General features: G+C 39.3%; 1 protein-coding gene across 2 annotated transcripts in view; it reads right to left on the bottom strand.

Annotated features, from left to right (window-relative positions):
- Zfp431l10 (zinc finger protein 431 like 10) overlaps positions 1-19,671 on the bottom strand; it is a 104,182-nt gene that overhangs the window by 56,132 nt on the left and 28,379 nt on the right. Inside the window, exons 2-4 of one of the 2 annotated variants that reach the window (XM_063276855.1) lie at positions 18,341-18,464; positions 18,086-18,146; positions 1-16,862 (exon numbers count right to left, since the gene is read on the bottom strand). The exon at positions 1-16,862 is cut by the window's left edge and continues 16,912 nt beyond it. The exons of the other annotated variant lie outside the window; for it this stretch is intronic. Coding sequence (XP_063132925.1) covers positions 14,513-16,862; positions 18,086-18,146; positions 18,341-18,464 — 2,535 coding nt within the window. The 3' untranslated portion in view covers positions 1-14,512. The remainder of the gene's footprint in view (positions 16,863-18,085; positions 18,147-18,340; positions 18,465-19,671) is intronic. 2 annotated transcript variants of the gene reach the window in all.

The raw sequence follows: 19,671 nt of genomic DNA on the forward strand, positions 1-19,671 counted from the left end.
TGTATATGAGTGTCTCTCTGGCACTTGTTTGGACAAGGGTCAGAGGAGGGGAATAGATCCGAGAGATTGAAGTCAGAGCAGCAGGAGTACTGCCATATGGTCTCTGGGAATGCAACCTGTGTCTGTGTAACAACATTCAATGTTCAAAACTTAACCATATCATTATTTAGTATATTTTCATTTAAAATTAATATTTATACATTTGAAATATAATATATCACTGTGTGTAACCTTTACCATTTTACATCTTCCTAATATGTATTTCCAATACTGACAAACAAGAAGGGAGGTTTGGTACAAACCTGCTAACCTAGAGAGTAAAATTAATTTCCCTAAGTATATAAGAAATATCTATTTATAAGCTTGAATATACAACTAAACTGCTAGGTGCTCAGAACTCTCCTTCATCCATGACCTTTTACCTAGGTAGGCGACCTTTCTCTTGAGGTCATGAGAACTCATGGGAGCTCCTCTGCTCCCTTTCCTCACATCCTGTTTCATCTGTGTCCTGCTATTTCTCACCCCTCTTCTTCCAAGATGTTCTTCTAAGCAAAGAGACAGAGTTAGAGTCAAAAGAGAGTGCCCACCAAGAGGGCTCTCGAATGTCTAATTGCTGCTAAAGAAGGCTCTATCTTCCTCACTATACCCTTGTCAGACTGTAGCAGGTCATTGCAATTAGTGGTTCTGCTGTGAGGATCCAAGCACAATTTGTAGGGAGTCAACAGTTTTCAACTTAACTGATGAGCACCTCAATGCATCCAGCTGACATGGCCTCAAGTCTGACAGCAAAGAAACAAGATCCCTCTCCAGCAATTTGTCTTAAAATAGGCAAGAACTTTCCTCTCTTTAGAATTCTTATCTAGTGAGACTTTCAGACACACAACCAAACCACATGTTTTCAGGACACACCCAGCTGCATCTGAAAAGGCAATATCTTCCTAAGCTTTGGTATTTTACTACAACTACTCTTTCTAGGAACCATAATCAAATATCCACAACAATTTATGCCCTTCTTTGTTTTTTCTCAATCCTAGATTCTTCCCCACCAATTTCTTCTTTGTTATGTATGTGTCAATGTAAAGGCTCAAAGATATAAATAAAATTTTGACTACATTTCTACTGGTTATGTGTATATGGTTGAAGGACTGACCATGTTGCATTGATTAGCCAAAAACAAATTCACTGCCTGAGCCTAAATCTCCAACTAGAGGAGGAGTTCCAAACTTTAATAAGCAATAGGATTTGCAGATCACAATGCATCCACCAATTATTAGGAAAATAATGAAGGGGCCTCCCTCCTTACTGTTGGAGATCAAGTGCCTGCCTGGAATCTAAAAGCTGCAAGTTTTTTTTTTTTTATTTACATTTTCAGCTTTTTGCTTTTTGTGGTGGGAGAAGTCCCCTACCTTGATATAAAGGTAGATGTCACCCAAATTCCCAAGAATGATTAACCCATGCTTTGCCCCCTCCGAACTGTCACTTAACCTTATGTAAAATGTGACATGCATTTTACGGTCTGCTGTTCTCTTTGTTATTTGTCAGAGACCACATTTGATCATACAGCTTTAAGATAGACAATCTATTCCCTGGTAATATGCTTTTGAAAAAAGGGTTTCTGTCTCGGTAGGATGTATTTTGGCCCTGGAGTTGAACTGATTGGATTGACAGTTGCCTGGAAACCTTTTGCCTTATTGTAATGTGTTTTAGGTATGCTGGCAATGATTCGCCTGGTGTTAGGTGCCCTGAATTCTGATTCAGGTGGAAAAAGACAATTTTCATGAGGTTTTCATTCTCATGTCTTCCCAAGATTTCCTTTCCTTTCTTCAGGGACCCATCTAGGAAATCATGTCCCCCCACATGTCCTAGAACACCTAGGACAAGAAACATGATCAAGAATAGACAACCTAGGATAGAATGTATCCCCAAACACAGAGTCCTAAACGTTCTATCAGACCATTGAGATTTCATTCCCAGTATATAAGGTGGCACTGACTAAAAGTAGTAGAGTCTTTTTTTTTTTTTTTTTTTTTTTTGGTTCTTTTTTTTCGGAGCTGGGGACCGAACCCAGGGCCTTGCGCTTCCTAGGTAAACGCTCTATCACTAGTAGTAGAGTCTTTTAATAGTCAAAATCAAGGTTCAGTAATACAGCACATGATGACAAAAGGAGATTCTTTTCAGGTATTAATTTAGTTAAATATCAGCCAATCTTTAAAACATACCATAAATAGTATAAATCATTTATGATGTGGAAATCACAAGATTATAGAGGAAGAACAAGTAAAAAAAGTTGATTTTAACTTAGAAGTCAAATTTTACATTGTGATTAATTAGTAACTTGTAGAAACAGTGTATTCTACTAGGCTGTCAGAAATATGTTTGATCTGTCTCCTCTGTATGAGACAGAGTCTCATTTAGAACTTCTGCTGACCTTGATTCACTAAGCACACTAAAATATATAATAGATACTGAACACAGTATAGATACTGAAATAGCAGTATATATTTATGCCATGCAATTGAACCACTACTCCGAGCATGATAATCTTCTACAGAAGAGTGACCTGAAAAGTAATTTGTTATTGGCCTGTTTAGAATAAAGCATTATGTTCCTAACAGGATTGATTCAGCATAGCAGCCTAGACTTGTCTATCATGGGGTTGCTCTTACTCTCAAAGGGAATGGACTTAAGCTGACTGCTCTGGAACTCGATTTACAAAATACCCTCCATGGTTTCTCATTGGAAGGGGAGGTGTACTGTGCTCTCACTGTTCATAAAACCTTTCTGTGTACTTAACATTTAGTGTTGTCATAAAACACATCATGGCCAAGGCAAATTATAATTGAAAGAATTAAATTGGACTTCTACATCCAAAGGCGTAGAGTCCTTGAAGAAAATGAAAACTCATGGAAATGAGAAGAAAATAGAGTTCATATTTTGAAACTCAGAAAGGAAATAGGCAGCACACTTTCATGGTCATAGGCTTATATAAGTTCTTAATATATCTACATGACACACATGTGCTCACATCTCTATTCCTTTCCACAGTCTTCCAGGTACTGGAAAACAATTATTTTTAGATATGAGTGAATGAGACACATTCCCGTTTCAATACCACATTTTGCTAAAATCTTAGAGAGTGCAAACTACCTCTTACACTCCCACAATCTTCCATGACCTTCAACAAGAGTGCTAGGTTTCCGCCATACAGTGTGAAGAATAAACGGTATTACTTCACAATGAGTCAAAGCATGGTAAGGATGGAACAGACCAAAGCAAGACTAAATCCAGCAGGAAAACATGGAGTCAGGAAGATCATTGTTCAGCTTCTTGAGATTATGATGAAGTTGCCTAACTACAGTGTACTTAGCTATCCTTACTCTGCCAACTCTGTCACTGAAGCACACATAGCTCACTTGTAGGTCAACTCCTCTACATGCTTGCAGCTCTTTTCAAAGCTGCTCCTCTTGTCCCAAATACCTTGTGCATGAGATCATACTTTACTATGTTCAAAGTGGGTTGTTGTAAAAAGCACTAACTATAGAAGCAGGCTTTATCCCTAACATTTACATGGCAGCTCACAGTGATCTATATATAACTAGAGCTCCACAAAACATCAGATTGTTTTGAAACAGTCTGAGCTGAAGTAAATTTGCAAGTGCATTGGACATATCTCCAATAGTGCCCTCTAGTTGGAAATTCAATATTAAATGGATCAAGCTAATCTTCCCAATTTGTACAGAACATGAATTAATACAAGCTGGAAAATTACAAAATCACTCACCATGGCACAACCTGGTACTTCTACATAATCTTGGTGCTAACAGTTGTTTGCTTGCCCTATTTGTCTCCATGATTTACACAAGAAACTAGTCCTCCTACTGTGGTCTGAAGGTAGAAGCCATGCTCCACATGCAGATCCTTTTCCTCTTGCTTCAATGGATGTTGTCTACATGGCTCCAAGAGGGAATTTTAAAACTGAGTGGTGGTGTGGGCAGTTAATTTAAGAATTTAGCTTGCTAATGAAGAAGACAATATTTGTGGCCCTCAGGAGCAACAACTGGGATCAGGGACACATGGCTGTGGTAGAACTTTTCTCAGAAACATCTCTCTAGTTTGCAGGTATAGCTGCTCTAGCATTAATATGTGTTTGATATGGGATTTACCGCCCAAAACTAAATATCTGGTTGAGTGTCCCGGCCTGCGGTGGTTCAGAGGAGACCTCAGAGGCGGGCGAAAGAATGGAGGACAGGAGGCACAAGGAAGGAGAGCAAGTCTGTGTTCTGATAAAGCTCTCACACTTTAATTAACAAAAAACAGCGGCTTATAAAGACAAGCAGGTGGGAAGGTCACTCAGGACCCAAGACTGATAGATCACTGCCACCACCCTCCCTAAAGCCCTAAACCCTAATTTGCAGGTATCCACTGATAAGAACAGATGCTGGAGACAGAAGTTGTAAAAGTGATAAGAATGGACATCTGGCTTCTATGTCCAGAGGGTGTAAGTGGGCTTGACATTCCTGAAACATTCCTGAGACAGAGGGTGAGTAAGGACTTGGCTCCTGGCAGTTGCCTTGCCTTCCACTTTATTTACTGAGTCATTAGAATCACAGAATGAAGAAGATGAGCAGTTCTACATATCTATTCAGTAATGGCATAGCACTCTGAGTCTGGGTTTCACCATCTGTATAATAAGGACAGAACTCTGCCCTAGGTCTTTGGTGACTCATAACAAATATTATAATGAAGCAAAAACAAAATTGCTGCTAATTTGAAAGACATTGGAGTTGAAGGTTGAAGGGCTGCATTTCAGGGTAGACATCTATTGCTAGACTTAAGACCACAATCTGTGTCTTAGCTACCCTAAGCAGATACACTCAAAAGAACTGACCCATCTAGCTGTGACAAGTTAGCCTATAATGCTGGTATTTTGGAGGCAGGGTGGGCAGAATTTTCTGATGTTCTAGAACAGGTAAGAGTTCCAGGGCAGCCAGAGACTCCTGGTAACAATACACTATCAAATAAAACAACAAAAATGAATAAAAAGAACAAAACAATTATTAATGAGAATTGAAAATAGATTAATGTATTTGCTCAGTGTGACTCATTTGGAACAGCAATTTTCTCCCTTCTCTAATTCTTTAACTGAATTTTAGTTACTTTTCCCCCTGACATGTATTCAGTTAAGGAATAAACTTTTGTTATGCACAGAAGTCCTTACCTAGAGGAATCAGTCATATTTGAGAATGACATTCCAAGGGAAATTCTAAGGATATGGGGTCCCGTGTTCTATTAGGCCATAAGCAAAAGGAGAAATATTAATGTAGTTTTGGACTACCTAATTCCTACCATGCAGGCAATTTACAGGGACCATTGGGTGGCCACTAAATGCCTTTAAGTTTTAATTGGAGACTGCCACAGAGGCTATGCATTGTGCTAACACAGATAGATCTGTGTAGTTGTTGCGACAGAAAAAGAGGAGGGGAAGAACTGGACAGGATTGACCCACCACATCTGAGTGGATACAGAGATTACAATGGAAAGCAGCTGGTGTTCAGGTCCACCCTAAGCATTGGGGTCGAGGGCCTTTTCTTCCTCTTTAATATACAATGCCCACCCCCTAATATTTGATCAATACTCCATGATTCTTTCTTTTATTTTTTAAAGATTTACTTACTTTATCAATATGAGTACAGTGTCACTATCTTCAGACACAGCAGAAGAAGTCATCTCACAGTGGTTGTGAGCAACTGTGCCATTGCTGGGTATTAACCTCAGGACCTCTGTAAGAGCAGTAAATGCTCTTAACTGATGAGCCCTCTCTCCAGCTCCCATTGTTCTTTCTAAATACCTGACTTCCATAGTTTTAGAGTGATTTCTGTTTGAGAGCCATGGTACTCTAATGACAGACTTGATGTCACCTAGAGTTACCAACAGAGTTCCAAAATGAATGTTTTTTAGTCATCAAGGAACTCAAATAGGATCCCATTCAGCATGTCAATCTTCACGTATGCATGTTCCTGTTCTCCCCTTACACGAAGCACAACTCACATCAGAGGTACACCTGACATGCATTGTTGTGGGCTCCCACTGCTGCCAAATGAGTCCAGAAAACACTCAGATTCTATTAGGGAATGTCAATTAAATAAAGTATGCTCTTTCTTTTCATATTTTTTTTCCTGAGTCAGAATGTGGCTATAAAGTATGTCACTACAAAGTACAGCACTGTGCCTTAAATTCAGAGAGACTGGCCTACCACCCTCCCCATGTCCTGGGATTACACGAATGCAGCCCAAAGGCCAACTGAGATTTTTTTTCAAGACTTAGCTTTGAATCAAAGAATGAATGGCAAGGTAAATTTAAAGATGAAGCCTCATGGGTTTGATGTTTAGTAATATCTACTGAAACATTGCAATAATAATTTAAACAGGAAAATCATTTCATATTTTCTCAAAAATGGGGCATATTCTTTGCATTGTTCATTTCCTCTGCATAAAAAAATGTTTCAACTGTGTTTGTGCACATACACCTGTGCCATGGGTATAGGTAGCAGTGAGAGAAAAGCACCTTACAGGTGTCTATTGTTTACTTCCACTATGTGCATTCTACAGATAAGATCCAAGTATGCATTTAGCTTCAAGTGACATCATTGTTCCTTATTTTGTTTAACATTTTATATACTGCCAGTGTGTGTCATACCTATGCCAGACTCTAACTATAGAAATGAGAAAAGAATTCATAGATAATAGGCGTCTATTAGAAATTGAAATTATGTCATGAGGTTTAGAAGCAACCAGCCATACCCACTGCGACAGTTGTCTGGAACTTGTTGTGGTTCTGAGAAAATTGTTCTGAATAAGTGTTTCTCTCTAAGAATGCAATAACACATTAAAAGAGATAGCACTTCAACATTTTTCTTGCAAATAAGATTCATTATCAACTTATAGTTTTCTAAATACTTATAGTTACTATGGTTATGGTTACTCATAGTTATACTATGGTTACAATCTAAAATGAAGACAGCATTAGCACTCAGCAGGCATGTTCTCTTCTTCCTCCAGGAATCAAGGTGGATATATTTCACAATACAATATTCAACTTGCAGGAGGGTGAACTATCACATTCACAGGAGAACTGTTCTGAGAAGATTCCAATTAAAAAGAGATTTAGGATACAAAATATGGCATTTGTTTCTGTGACTTCACGATGGTATCAGGACAACTGCAGCAACTACCTAGAGAATCCTGACACTGGGAGAAAAGAAGGAAATGGATGAAAATGATTTTGGAGCACTATCATTACCTAGAAACATCTTCTGCAGTGGGAAGGTGAAAAACACACAGCTGTAGTAGGTAAACTTCTGTCCATGAACAGAACAGATAGCCTAAAACTTCTCTCAAACTAAATATTCTTTTTGCTCTGATCACCATGTCAGTGAAGAAATAAGAAATTATAGACTTTCCAGAATTCAATGAAAATGAAGCCACAACAGACACACACACACACACACACACACACACACACACACACACACACACACAAACACACACACACAAAACTGAACCGAAAACGCAAGTAAACATCAACCACAGTCCTACTGAATCAAGGACATCAACATAATATCAGACACAAGTGCTCAAGATGCAATTTCCTGACAAGAATGGCAATGGTTCAGGCACCAACATCAGCAATTGAAAAGTGGGACTTCATGAAACTACAAAATATCTTTAAGGTAAAGGTCACTGTCAGTAGGACAAAAAAGCAGCGTAAAGATTGAAACAGAATATTCACTAATGCTTTATCTTACATAGGGTTAGTATTAAAAATTTCTGAAGAACTCAAGAGGTTAGACAGAAACAGCTCAAATATCCTAATTTAAGTATAGGGTACATACAGTACTAAACAGAGAATGGTCAACAGAGAAACTTTGAATAAACAAGAAATACTTAAGGAAACGTTCAGATGCTGAGAAACAAGATCTCCGAATTTGGAATCATGCCAAAGATGCATCTCTACTTGAAATCCCTTGCTCCAAATGTTTTGTGCAGATGAGGCTCCCATACTGAAGTTATTCATGTGAAACCCATAAGAACACTTAGTGGCTAGGACCACAAGAACCTCAAAGTTGGCTGCTAATTTACACTCTGCACACAGGAGGGCCACTTCGCCACCTCCCCATTCTCAGTCCTCTGATAATTCAGGTTAGGGACAGTGGTCACATGCTCACCACAATGAGGCTTAGTAGCTCAGGCCTGCACTCCTGGAAAGCACTCAGCAGAAGAGGTCAAAACACACTATATCAACCTTAGAAGCATCCTCAGCAAGAGAGCTGAACTTGCTGTAGGAACAAGGCACCTGTAAGATCCCTCCTCTTCTGATTGCAGGGTCTTCCTAGAGGCCCTGATTGGCCAGTGGATCTTGAGTGCCATAAGCACCTCTCTTAGGGTTGGATTGTGCTGAAGAGACACATTAGCTTAAGGTTTCCTGGGCCAGCATTCTAGTCCAGGAGCTGACCCTTTTAAGATCCCCAAGATTTGTGTTTCAGTATCAAATATGCCTGTCCTCCGTTATCCTACCTTTCTATCTTCCAGCAGGAATTTCTTCCCCCTCCTCCTCCCACTCATTCTTCTTGTCCTCATTCTCCTCTTCCATATACACTGCTCCTGCTTTTCCTTCTCACGCTCTTCCTCCTCCACTTCCTGTTCAGTTTCTTCTGCTCTGCCTCTTCCTCCTCCTTCCTCATCTTGTTCTTCTTCTTGTCTTGTTCCTCTTCTTGTTCTTTTCACTCTTCCTCTTCCTTTCCTTTTCTACCACCCCTTTGTCCTCTCCCTCCTCCTCCACTCAAACTATACCTCCTTGAATCAAGATGGATAGCTTCTAAAGTCCATTATTTACTATATAACTCCTTGAAAGATGGGGTCTTCCCAATTAAAAGAACTTTTTGGACAGAAAATAGGATGTTTATTTCTGTAACTTCACACGGTAGCTAATATTCATCTGCTATATAATGTAAGGGTCTGAATATCACTGAAGAGCCCAGACTTAGATAGTAGGCAAAAACAAAGAAGGCTTATTGTGCAGAGATGGTCTTCATACAGAGGTCACCCATTCTTTAGAATACCAACCCCAGGAAAAGCACAAAATCATTTTATAGGGAACCAGGTAAAATCTCTAGCATAATAAAATATTTCTTTGGTGGATGCTATGAGGTCACACATTGTCAGTGTTTTGCATCCCTGTGTTATGAACTTTAAACCATGTAATGAAATAGGGCTGCCCAGTGCAAATGGCCCATTCGGAGAAAAGGTATTTCCCATATTTGTACTTATACCTGGACTGGTCTCTGGAGTGAGGGGTGTTTATGAATTTGTTCTAGATTTAATTTTATTTTCCTAGAGCTGGTGTCTCATGACTTTCTCTATGTTAATTGTGGTCTATCCTGAAGCTGGTGCTTTATGGCTGCTTTTTCAAACACGCCTGGTGTTCCAAATGGATGAAAGGGTTGCTTCAGTGGAGATAAAAGGGGTTTATCTTTCCCTTTCAAAATAATTCTGCACAAATGGGGTTTATCTTGTTCTTTCAATATGAGAATCAAGACAACTCTGGGAAAAAAGTAGGATATGGATGGCAATCTCAGTGGAGCACTATTAGAAGCCAGCACATCGTCCTCAGAGGGAGGTGAAAACACATATCTGTATTAGCAGAGGTTTTCCAGATGAACAGAACCCAAAGCATGGCTCTCTCTATGTATGGATGAAGTGGATATAGAGAAATGTCTCATGGAATGTTGTCCACGAGTAAAACAATGACTGTGTAACAATGGCAAGCTGAAGAATACAGTCGTGTCTCTATGTCTCAGCTGGTCTTTAGCATATACCAGAATTCCTAACATGGAACCTTGAATGGTAGAAAAATAGTGATCTCTCTTGCCAGAGTATGGCAGGAAGAAAAAGAAAAAGAGTTCCCATCTTCATCATCCTTACATATGTAAGCTTCCAGCAGAAGATAAAGATTTTTCTTGTGAACTCAAAAGCTCCAGAAAAAAAGAGGGGTTTTGCCATGTTATATATTCCAAATAAGAAAAAGACCTCACATTAACCACCTGTTTCAGTTTAGGTAGTTGACTGCACTAATTTGATGTGAAAGGCATTTTACCTCATCCTGAGTGCTGTATGTCTGAAGGTTGTGACATTCTAAAGAAGACTCCATTTCTTTTTTTCCTTTTCTGTCAAAGGATATTTTCTTTATTTACACTTCAAATGTTATCCCCTTTCCCAGGTTCCACTCCAGAAACCCACTATCATATAGCCCCTCCCCTGCATCTCTGATGGTGCTTCCACAAACCCACCCACTCTTGCTTGCCTTCCTGGCATTCCACTACACTGAAGCATTACAGCTTGACAGGACCAAGGGTCTCTCCTCCCACTGATTTCCAATAGGGCCATCGTCTGCTACAGATGTAGCTGGAGTCATGGGTGGCTCCACGTGTGCTCTTTTGTTGGGCGTTTAATGCCTGGAAGCTCTGTGGGATCAGCTTGGTTGATATTATTGTTCTTCCTATGGGGTTGCAAACCTCTTTAGGTCCTCCAATCCTGTTTCTAACTCCTCCATTGGGGACCCCGTACTCAGCTCAATGGTTTGTTTTAAAAATCCACCTCTGTATTTGCCAGGCTCTAGCTGAGCCTTTCACAAGACAGGTTTATCAGGCTCCAGTCAGCAAGCATTTCTTGGCATCTGCAATAGTATCCGTTTGGTGACTGTATGTGGGGTGAACACCCGGTGGAGTATTCTCTTGATGTCTTCCCTTCAGTCTCTACTCCACACTTTGTCTCCTAATTTCCTTCTGTGGGTATTTTGTTTCCCCTTCTACAAACTGAAGCATCCACACTTTGGTCTTCCCTGTTCATGAGCTTCATAGGATGTGTTAATTTTATTGTGGGTATTCTGAGCTTCTGGGGTAATACCCATTTATCAGTTTGTGGATATCATGTGTGTCTGTTTGTGACCGAGTTGCCTCAGTTACTATGATATTTTATAGTTCCAACCATTTGCCTAAGAATTTTATGCAGTCATTTTATTTAATGGCCAAGTAGCACTCCATTGTGTAAACTTGCCACATTTTCTGTATCCATTCCTGTGTTCGATGCCATCTGAGTCTTTTAAATAAGGCTTTGATAAACATAGAGCAGCATGTGTCCTTGGGAAATGACACCCTTGACAGTAGTCAAAAAAATATAATATACATTGTTGTGACATTAACCAAGCAAGTGAAATGTCTGCATGACAAGAACTTCAAGCCTCTGAAGAAAAATTGAAGATTTCAGAAGATGGAAAGATCTCCCATGCTCAGGGATTGGCAAGATTAATATTGCAAAAATGGCCATTTGGCCAAAAGAAATCTACAGATTCAATGAAATCTCCACCAAATTTCCAACTCAATTATTCAAAGACTTAGAGCAATTTGCAAATTCATTTGGAATAACAAAAAAACCAGAATAGCATACAAAATACTCAACAATACAAGAACTTCTGGGGAAATCAACATCCCCAAGCAGTACTACAGAGCAATGAGGATAAAAACTGTATGGTATTGGTACAGAGACAGGCAGATCAGTGGAACAGCACTGAAGACCCAGAAATGAACCCACACTCATGTGGTCAACTGATGTTTGACAAAGGAACTAAAACCATCAGGTGGAAAAAAGATAACATTTCAACCAATGGTGCTGGTTCAACTGAAGGTTAACATGTAGAAGAATGCAAATTGACCCATTCTTATCACCCTGGACAGAGCTTAAATTCAAGTGGATCAAGGAACTCCACATAAAACCAGATACTCAAACTAATAGAAGAAAACGTGGGGATGAGCCTCAAATACATGGGAAAAGGTGAAATTTTACTGAACAAGACACCAATGGCTTCTCTCCAGGTGTATGTGTTGCTGCAAAATTATAAAAAATGGAATGCTGTCTTTTACCCCCACTGGTCAGCATCACAGTGCCCCTAGATATCTGGTAGATATCTTAATCTCAATCAGCAAAGCCTCTCACCCGCTTTGCTCTAGCCCCTATAACACTGCCTATGGCCTCTCTCTGGGCCTGGCAATAATCTGTCTACCAATGCAGTCCCCAAGGCACGCTGTCACCATTGCAGAAATATACATCTCAATTCGGTGGCCCAGTGTCCCAGCTAACACATACTCTATTAAAGTTAATTCCCCACAAGAAACAACACACAATAACCTCTGATCCAATTGATAAGATCCTCTTCCCTCAAACTTTTCTGCAGCTCATCCTTCCCTCTCATCCAATGACAGGCCTCGTCCTATCTTGTACCTGCCTTCACCTGCTTAATGACATCACCCACTCCCACATGCCTTTTAAGATTACTGTGCTCTGTGCTGTCTTTCCCTGGCAGGTGAGCATCTATGACGGTGAAAGCTGAGCTGTTCAGTTTCAGCGGGTACAAGATCTACCTGGAACATGGGCAGCACTATGCCAAGACAGATTGGAAGGTTTTCCAGTTTTCTTATTGGCAAAAGTGAGTCTGCGTTCCTTTCCAAAAGGAATCCTAGGCAGATGAACTAGACTGTCCTCTACAGGTACACACACATACACACACACACACACACACACACACACACACACACACACACACACACACACACACACGAAACATAGGCTGAAGAAATTCAAAAGAACCCGCAGTACAGTCACATTCCAGGGAGTCATCCCTGTGTGTCTCGTGCTGATATAATGCTAAGAAGAATCAGAAAACAGGAGTCAGGAAAGCTCATTGAGAGCAGGCTAGAAGGGCTGACAAGAAAGGAAAAAAGGCTAAGCGGGTATCATAGACAGCAATGGTGGCTGCCAAGGCTGCCACAAAGGCAGCCAATAAACAAAAGATTGTGAATCCTGTGAAAGTCTCTGCTCTGAGAGTTGGTAGGAAAAGCTAATTTGGTAAATCAGAGTTTAAAATAAAATCTGTCTTTAACTCTTAACAGAATAAAACAAACATACAAAAAAAATGAATGTGGATTGGGAAGCTTTTATTACACTGATTAATTTGTAGGGTTTCTCTTCAGTATGTATTTTCTATGTATTTGGAGACTATTATGTTGGGAAAAGGCTTTGTCACATTGGTTACATTTGGAGGGTATCCCTCCTCTGTGTGTTCTTTAATGTATTTGGAGATTACTGTGTTGTGAAAGGCTTTATCACATTGTTTAAGGTTGTAGGGTTTCTCTCTGGTATGAACTCTATGTGTCTAGAGACTATTTTGTTGTGAAAAGGGTTTAACACATTCACTACATTTGACGGGTTTTGCTCCTGTATGAATTCTTCTATGTACCTGGAGTCTACTGGGTTGTGAAAAAGCGTTATCACATTCATTACATATGTAGGCTTTCTCTCCAGTATGAACTCTATTATGAATCTGGAGTCTACTGGGTCGTGAAATGGCTTTATCACATTCCTTACATTTGTAGGGTTTCTCTCCAGTATGAATCCTTCCATGTATCAGGATTCTATTGTGTTGACTAAAGGCTTCCCCACAGTCACTACATTTGTAGGCTTTGTCTTCAGTATGCCTCCGAATGCTACCGTGGTCTGAAAAGACTTTATCACATTCATTATATTTGTAGGGTTTCTCCCCACTATGAACTCTTTTATGCCTGTAGAGTATACTGGGTCGTGAAAAGGCTTTATCACATTCATGATATTCGTAGGATTTCTCTCCAGTATGAATCCTTTTATGCATCTGGAGACTACTGTGTACTGAAAAGGCTTTATCACATTCATTACTTTTGTAGGGTTTCTCTCCAGTGTGAACTCTTTTTGCTACTGGAGGCTACTGGGTCATGAAAAGGCTTTACCACATTCCTTACATTTGTAGGGAGTCTCTCCAGTATGAATCCTTTTATGCTTCTGGAAGCTACTGTATTCTGAAAAGGTTTCACACATTCATTACATTTGTAGGGTTTCTCTTCAGTATGAACTTTATTATGCCTCTTGAGTCTACTGGGTCGTGAAAAGGCTTTATCACATTCATTACATTTGTAGGGTTTCTCTCCCATTGAACTCTATTGCGCATCTGGAGTCCATTGGGTCGTGAAAAGTCTTTATCACATTCATGACATTTGTAGGGTTTCTCTCCAACATGAATCCGTTTATGCATCTGGGGACTATTGTGTTCTGAAAAGGCTTTATCACATTCATGACATTTGTAGGATTTCTCTTCAGTATGAACTCTATTATGCCTCTTGAGTCTACTGGGTCGTGAAAAGGCTTTATCACATTCATTACATTTCTATGGTTTTGCTATAGTATGAATTCTACTATGGTTTTGTAGGCTAGTGTGGTATGAAAAGGCTTTATCGCATTCATTACATTTGTAGGGTTTCTCTCCAGTGTGAATTCTTTTCTGCATCTGGAGGCTACTGTGTTCTGAAAAGGCTTCAAAACATTCATTACATTTGTAGGGTTTCTGTCCAGTGTGAAGTTTTATGGTGCTGGAGTCAACTGGGTCGTGAAAAGGCTTTATCACATTCATTGCATTTGTAGGGTTTCTCTCCAGTGTGAACTCTTTTATGCTTCTGGAGGCTACTGCGTCGTGAAAAGGCTTTATCACATTCATTACATTTGTAGGGTTTCTCTCCAGTGTGAACTCTTTTATGCTTCTGGAGGCTACTGGGTCGTGAAAAGGTTTTATCACATTCATTACATTTGTAGGGTTTCTCTCCAGTGTGAACTCTTTTATGTGTCTGGAGGCTACTGGGTCTTGAAAAGGCTTTATCACATTCATTACATTTGTAGGGTTTCTCTCCAGTGTGAACTCTTTTATGTGTCTGGAGGCTACTGTGGTCTGAAAAGGCTTTATTACATTCATTACATTTGTAGGGTTTCTCTCCAGTGTGAACTCTTTTATGCTTCCGGAGGTTACTGTGTACTGAAAAGGCTTTATCACATTCATTACATTTGTAGGGTTTCTCTCCAGTGTGAACTCTTTTATGCTTCTGGAGGCTACTGATTTCTGAAAAGGCTTTATCACATTCATTACATTTGTAGGGTTTCTCTCCAGTGTGAACTCTTTTATGCTTCTGGAGGTTACTGTGTCCTGAAAAGGCTTTACCACATTCATTACATTTGTAGGGTTTCTCTCCAGTGTGAACTCTTTTATGCATCTGGAGGCTACTGTGTTCCGAAAAGGCTTTATCACATTCATTACATTTGTAGGGTTTCTCTCCAGTGTGAACATATTTATGCTGCTTGAGTCTACTGGGTCGTGAAAAGGCTTTATCACATTCATTACATTTGTAGGGTTTCTCTCCAGTGTGAACTCTTTTATGCGTCTGGAGGCTACTGTGTACTGAAAATGCTTTATCACATTCATTACATTTGTAGGGTTTCTCAACAGTGTGAACTCTTTTATGCTTCTGGAGGCTACTAGGTCGTGAAAAGGTTTTATCACATTCATTACATTTGTAGGGTTTCTCTCCAGTGTGAACTCTTTTATGTGTCTGGAGGCTACGGTGTCGTGAAAATGTTTTATCACATTCATTACATTTGTAGGGTTTCTCTCCAGTGTGAACTCTTTTATGCTTCCGGAGGTTACTGTGTACTGAAAAGGCTTTATCACATTCATTACATTTGTAGGGTTTCTCTCCAGTGTGAACTCTTTTATGCTTCTGGAGGCTACTGGTTTCTGAAAAGGCTTTATCACATTCACTACATTTGTAGGGTTTCTCTCCAGTGTGAACTCTTTTATGCGACTGGAGGCTACTGTGGTCTGAAAAGGCTTTATCACATTCATTACATTTGTAGGGTTTCTCTCCAGTGTGAACTCTTTTATGCGACTGGAGGCTACTGTGGTCTGAAAAGGCTTTATCACATTCATTACATTTGTAGGGTTTCTCTCCAGTGTGAACTCTTTTATGCTTCTGGAGGCTACTGGGTCGTGAAAAGGTTTTATCACATTCATTACATTTGTAGGGTTTCTCTCCAGTGTGAACACTTTTATGTGTCTGGAGGTTACTGGGTCGTGAAAAGGCTTTATCACATTCATTACATTTGTAGGGTTTTTCTCCGTTGTGATCTCTTTTATGCGACTGGAGGCTACTGTGGTCTGAAAAGGCTTTATCACATTCATTACATTTGTAGGGTTTCTCTCCAGTATGATTTCTTTTATGCTTCCGTATGCTATGGTGTTGTGAAAAGGCTTTATCACATTCATTACACTTGTAGGGTTTCTCTCCAGTGTGAATATATTTATGCTGCTTGAGTCTACTGGGTCGTGAAAAGGCTTTATCACATTCATTACATTTGTAGGGTTTCTGTCCAGTGTGAACTCTTTTATGCGTCTGGAGGCTACTGTGTACTGAAAATGCTTTATCACATTCATTACATTTGTAGTGTTTCTCTCCAGTGTGAACTCTTTTATGCTTCTGGAGGCTACTGTGGTCTGAAAAGGCTTTATCACATTCATTACATTTGTAGGGTTTCTCTCCAGTATGAACTCTTTTATGCATCTGGAGGCTACTGGGTCGTGGATAGGCTTTATCACATTCATTATACTTGTAGGGTTTCTTTTCAGTATGAAGACTTTCATGCTTTTTAAGTTTACTGTGATTTGAAAAAACTTTACCACATTGACTACATCCATAAGGTTTCTGTCTAGCTTGTGTTCTTTTATGTATTTGGAGACTTGTGTAAGGAGCAAAGGCTTCAACACACTGAATAACTTCAGAGGGCTTCTTTTCTGAATGGATCCTTTCATTCCTTTGAGGATGACTGTGAGCATGTAAAGCAAAGGGTTTTCCACAGTGAGTATATTCGGAGGGAATCTCTGCACTCTGACTTCTTTCATGCCTGAGAAGATAATATGCACATGTGAAAGGTTTAACACACTGATGAACACTTTCATCTGGATGATTTAATGTTACTGTTTCTCTAAATATAAAGAGGCATCTGGCCTTAAATTTTTTCACTTCGTTCACATTCCAGCTTTCCCTTGACTATGGGCTGTTTTGCATCTTCCAAGATCTCTGAGATGGCAGAGCATTTATTACATAGCTCAGATTTACATATCCTTTTTCTATAAAACGTTTTTCCCAAATTTAAAGAAAAGCAAAAGAGCTCAGAGCTTTAACACACTAAGTGTATTCCAATATTTACTGTAGTGTTGTTCATACTATATTTGGGAAGTAATCCAGGAGAAATAGAAGCATTTCAGCATTCCTAGTATTCAAGAGAATTTATTACAAATTGAGGTTCTACATGTATTGCTAATGATGTTGGAAAAATAATTAATTGTAAACATTTATCATGTTGAAACAGTCTAGTATAAGAGCCACCCACTATATATCTTCTCATTGTTATGGGAGAGAGAGTGTCAGAAAAAGATTGAGATACATAGATAGAAAGATAGGTAGAAAGATAAATAGATGGAAGGGTGGAAGGATGGGTGGTTATGATAGATAGAGATAGATAGATACATAGATGGATAGATAGGTAGAGAGAGGTACATTGTTTCCTTCAATGTCCCTTTTATATACATGGTTTGTATTTATTATGATATATGACATATCTATGAAAGGAAGCTGAACGCATTGCATTCACATAATTTAACACTTTGTTCGTCATAGACAAGTGATATAGGAATGGAGGTTAATGCATAACATCCTCTTACAACAAATAATCTGCCAATTTCACTAAACTAACAATATCACTATTAATATCTGAATGAGCTTATTAGAAGCTTTTCGAAATGTATTTGTCAATTATTCAACATGTGGAGCTTTTACAAAATTAGCAGAAATGTATTGCCAGTTGTACAGTATAGTTGTAATAGGTCTGTCTTTCAAATGGTGATATACATTAAGGCATTGTTTCCAAGCACACTTCCTTAAAAAACAGCATTGCAAAAACAAATCAGATAAAGCACACGGAATACCATGGTTTTGTTAGAATGCATCAATCACCAATATATTTAAAGCAGTTCTTATTTACACTGTTGCTTTACTTTCAAACTTTCAGCACACATTAAAATTTCTTCAGAGGCATATTTGTATGAGCTTGCATATAAGAAGTACCTCTTCTGTCTTCTAGATCTTTGACAATGTTCCTCAATATTTTGTTCTTCCCAATTAAAGCCTGAAATAGAGTAAGAGAAAAATGATGAATGGAAATTATGGAAAATGTAAGTTACAGTGTTCAGTGAATCTTAAAGTCATGCATGCTTTACTCACCAAATTCTCTACCCATCTCAATTGAAATTACACAAGTGCTTCAAAAGAAAGAAGGGTTTTCTCCAATTTTAAAACAGGAAAGGGTATTTATACTCTTACCTATAGCATTGAGGTTCCTGTAGGTCTCCAGCATGACATCTTTGTAGAGCTTCTTCTGGAAGGGATCTAGCAAAGCCCACTCTTCCTGAGTGAAGTTCACATGCACATCCTCAAAAGTCACTGTCTTCTCGAGTATCCCATACATGGGTACAAAAGAAAGCATGATAGAGACAACATTGGGCATGTATTCTTCATAGACAATGTGTTCATATAATTATGGGGCCTATCAGACTTATTTCTTGACTGCAAAGTTCTACTGTAACTACCAATACATACTTGTAGGAAATGTATTAATGAGGTTCAGCCCTGTCATTTCACAGCCTGTTCAATAGGATGTAGCCTTTCTAGTGAAATGACACCTACATATGTAAAGAGGACACAAGCTCTACAAGATCAATAGTGCTTACCACACAACAAAGAAATTGTATTAACACTAACAATTACTAACTGTAAAAAGCAGTTAAAAGCTGGGTCTATTGTCCTATGCCTTTAACACTGCAGTCAGGAGACAGAAGCAGAATTATCACATTGAGTCGGATGCCAGTGTGGGGTATACAATAAGTTCTAGAGCAGCCGAAGGTACATAGTAAGACCCTGTATCCTCTACCAGAATTGACTAACCAAACCAGAAATATAGAAAGGCCTCAGGTTTTTCCTTAAATTCCTAAGAGAATTATACATAAAATCCAGCTCTGTAGTCATCTTCCAGATATCTGACGTCCACAGGTACAAATTATAACATTAACAAGATATTACCAAAAGGGAATATATGTTTAAACATTTACAATTAGGCAGGGGCTGGGGATTTAGCTCAGTGGTAGAGCGCTTGCCTAGCAAGCGGAAGACCCTGGGTTCCGTCCTCAGGTCCGGGGGTAAAAAAAAGAACTTTACAATTAGGCAGAAGAAAATCTTAGCTATATGAAAGTTGATTAGATGTAAACAACACAGTGCAGGATGGAGGGCTCAGCAGTGAAGTACAGGGCATGGATCTCATGCTTTGACTGGGAATCTGCATGTAAATTATGTAGTTCCTTCTCTCTAATTGGATTTTGATCAATCAAGATCCATTGACAGCAGCCAATGGAAAGGGTAGAAAAGGTGAGAATTCCAGGTTCCAAAAGGTGAGGAAAGAGAAGCAGGAGACAGGAAAGAGAGATTTGTCTTGCTTTGGAGAGAGAGCTGACAACCATGTAAGATGTCCAGAGGAGTGTTCATTGGCCACAACCCCAGGTTGGGGATTAGAAATGTAATTAAGCTGAGAGTAGCTTTATGGTGGTGAGCAATGAAAAGGAACTGGGCAACTAAGCTAAGGGCAGATATAGAGTGTCGAG

Source organism: Rattus norvegicus, chromosome 17, assembly GCF_036323735.1.
Source record: "Rattus norvegicus strain BN/NHsdMcwi chromosome 17, GRCr8, whole genome shotgun sequence".
NCBI classification, from domain to species: Eukaryota; Metazoa; Chordata; class Mammalia; order Rodentia; family Muridae; genus Rattus; species Rattus norvegicus.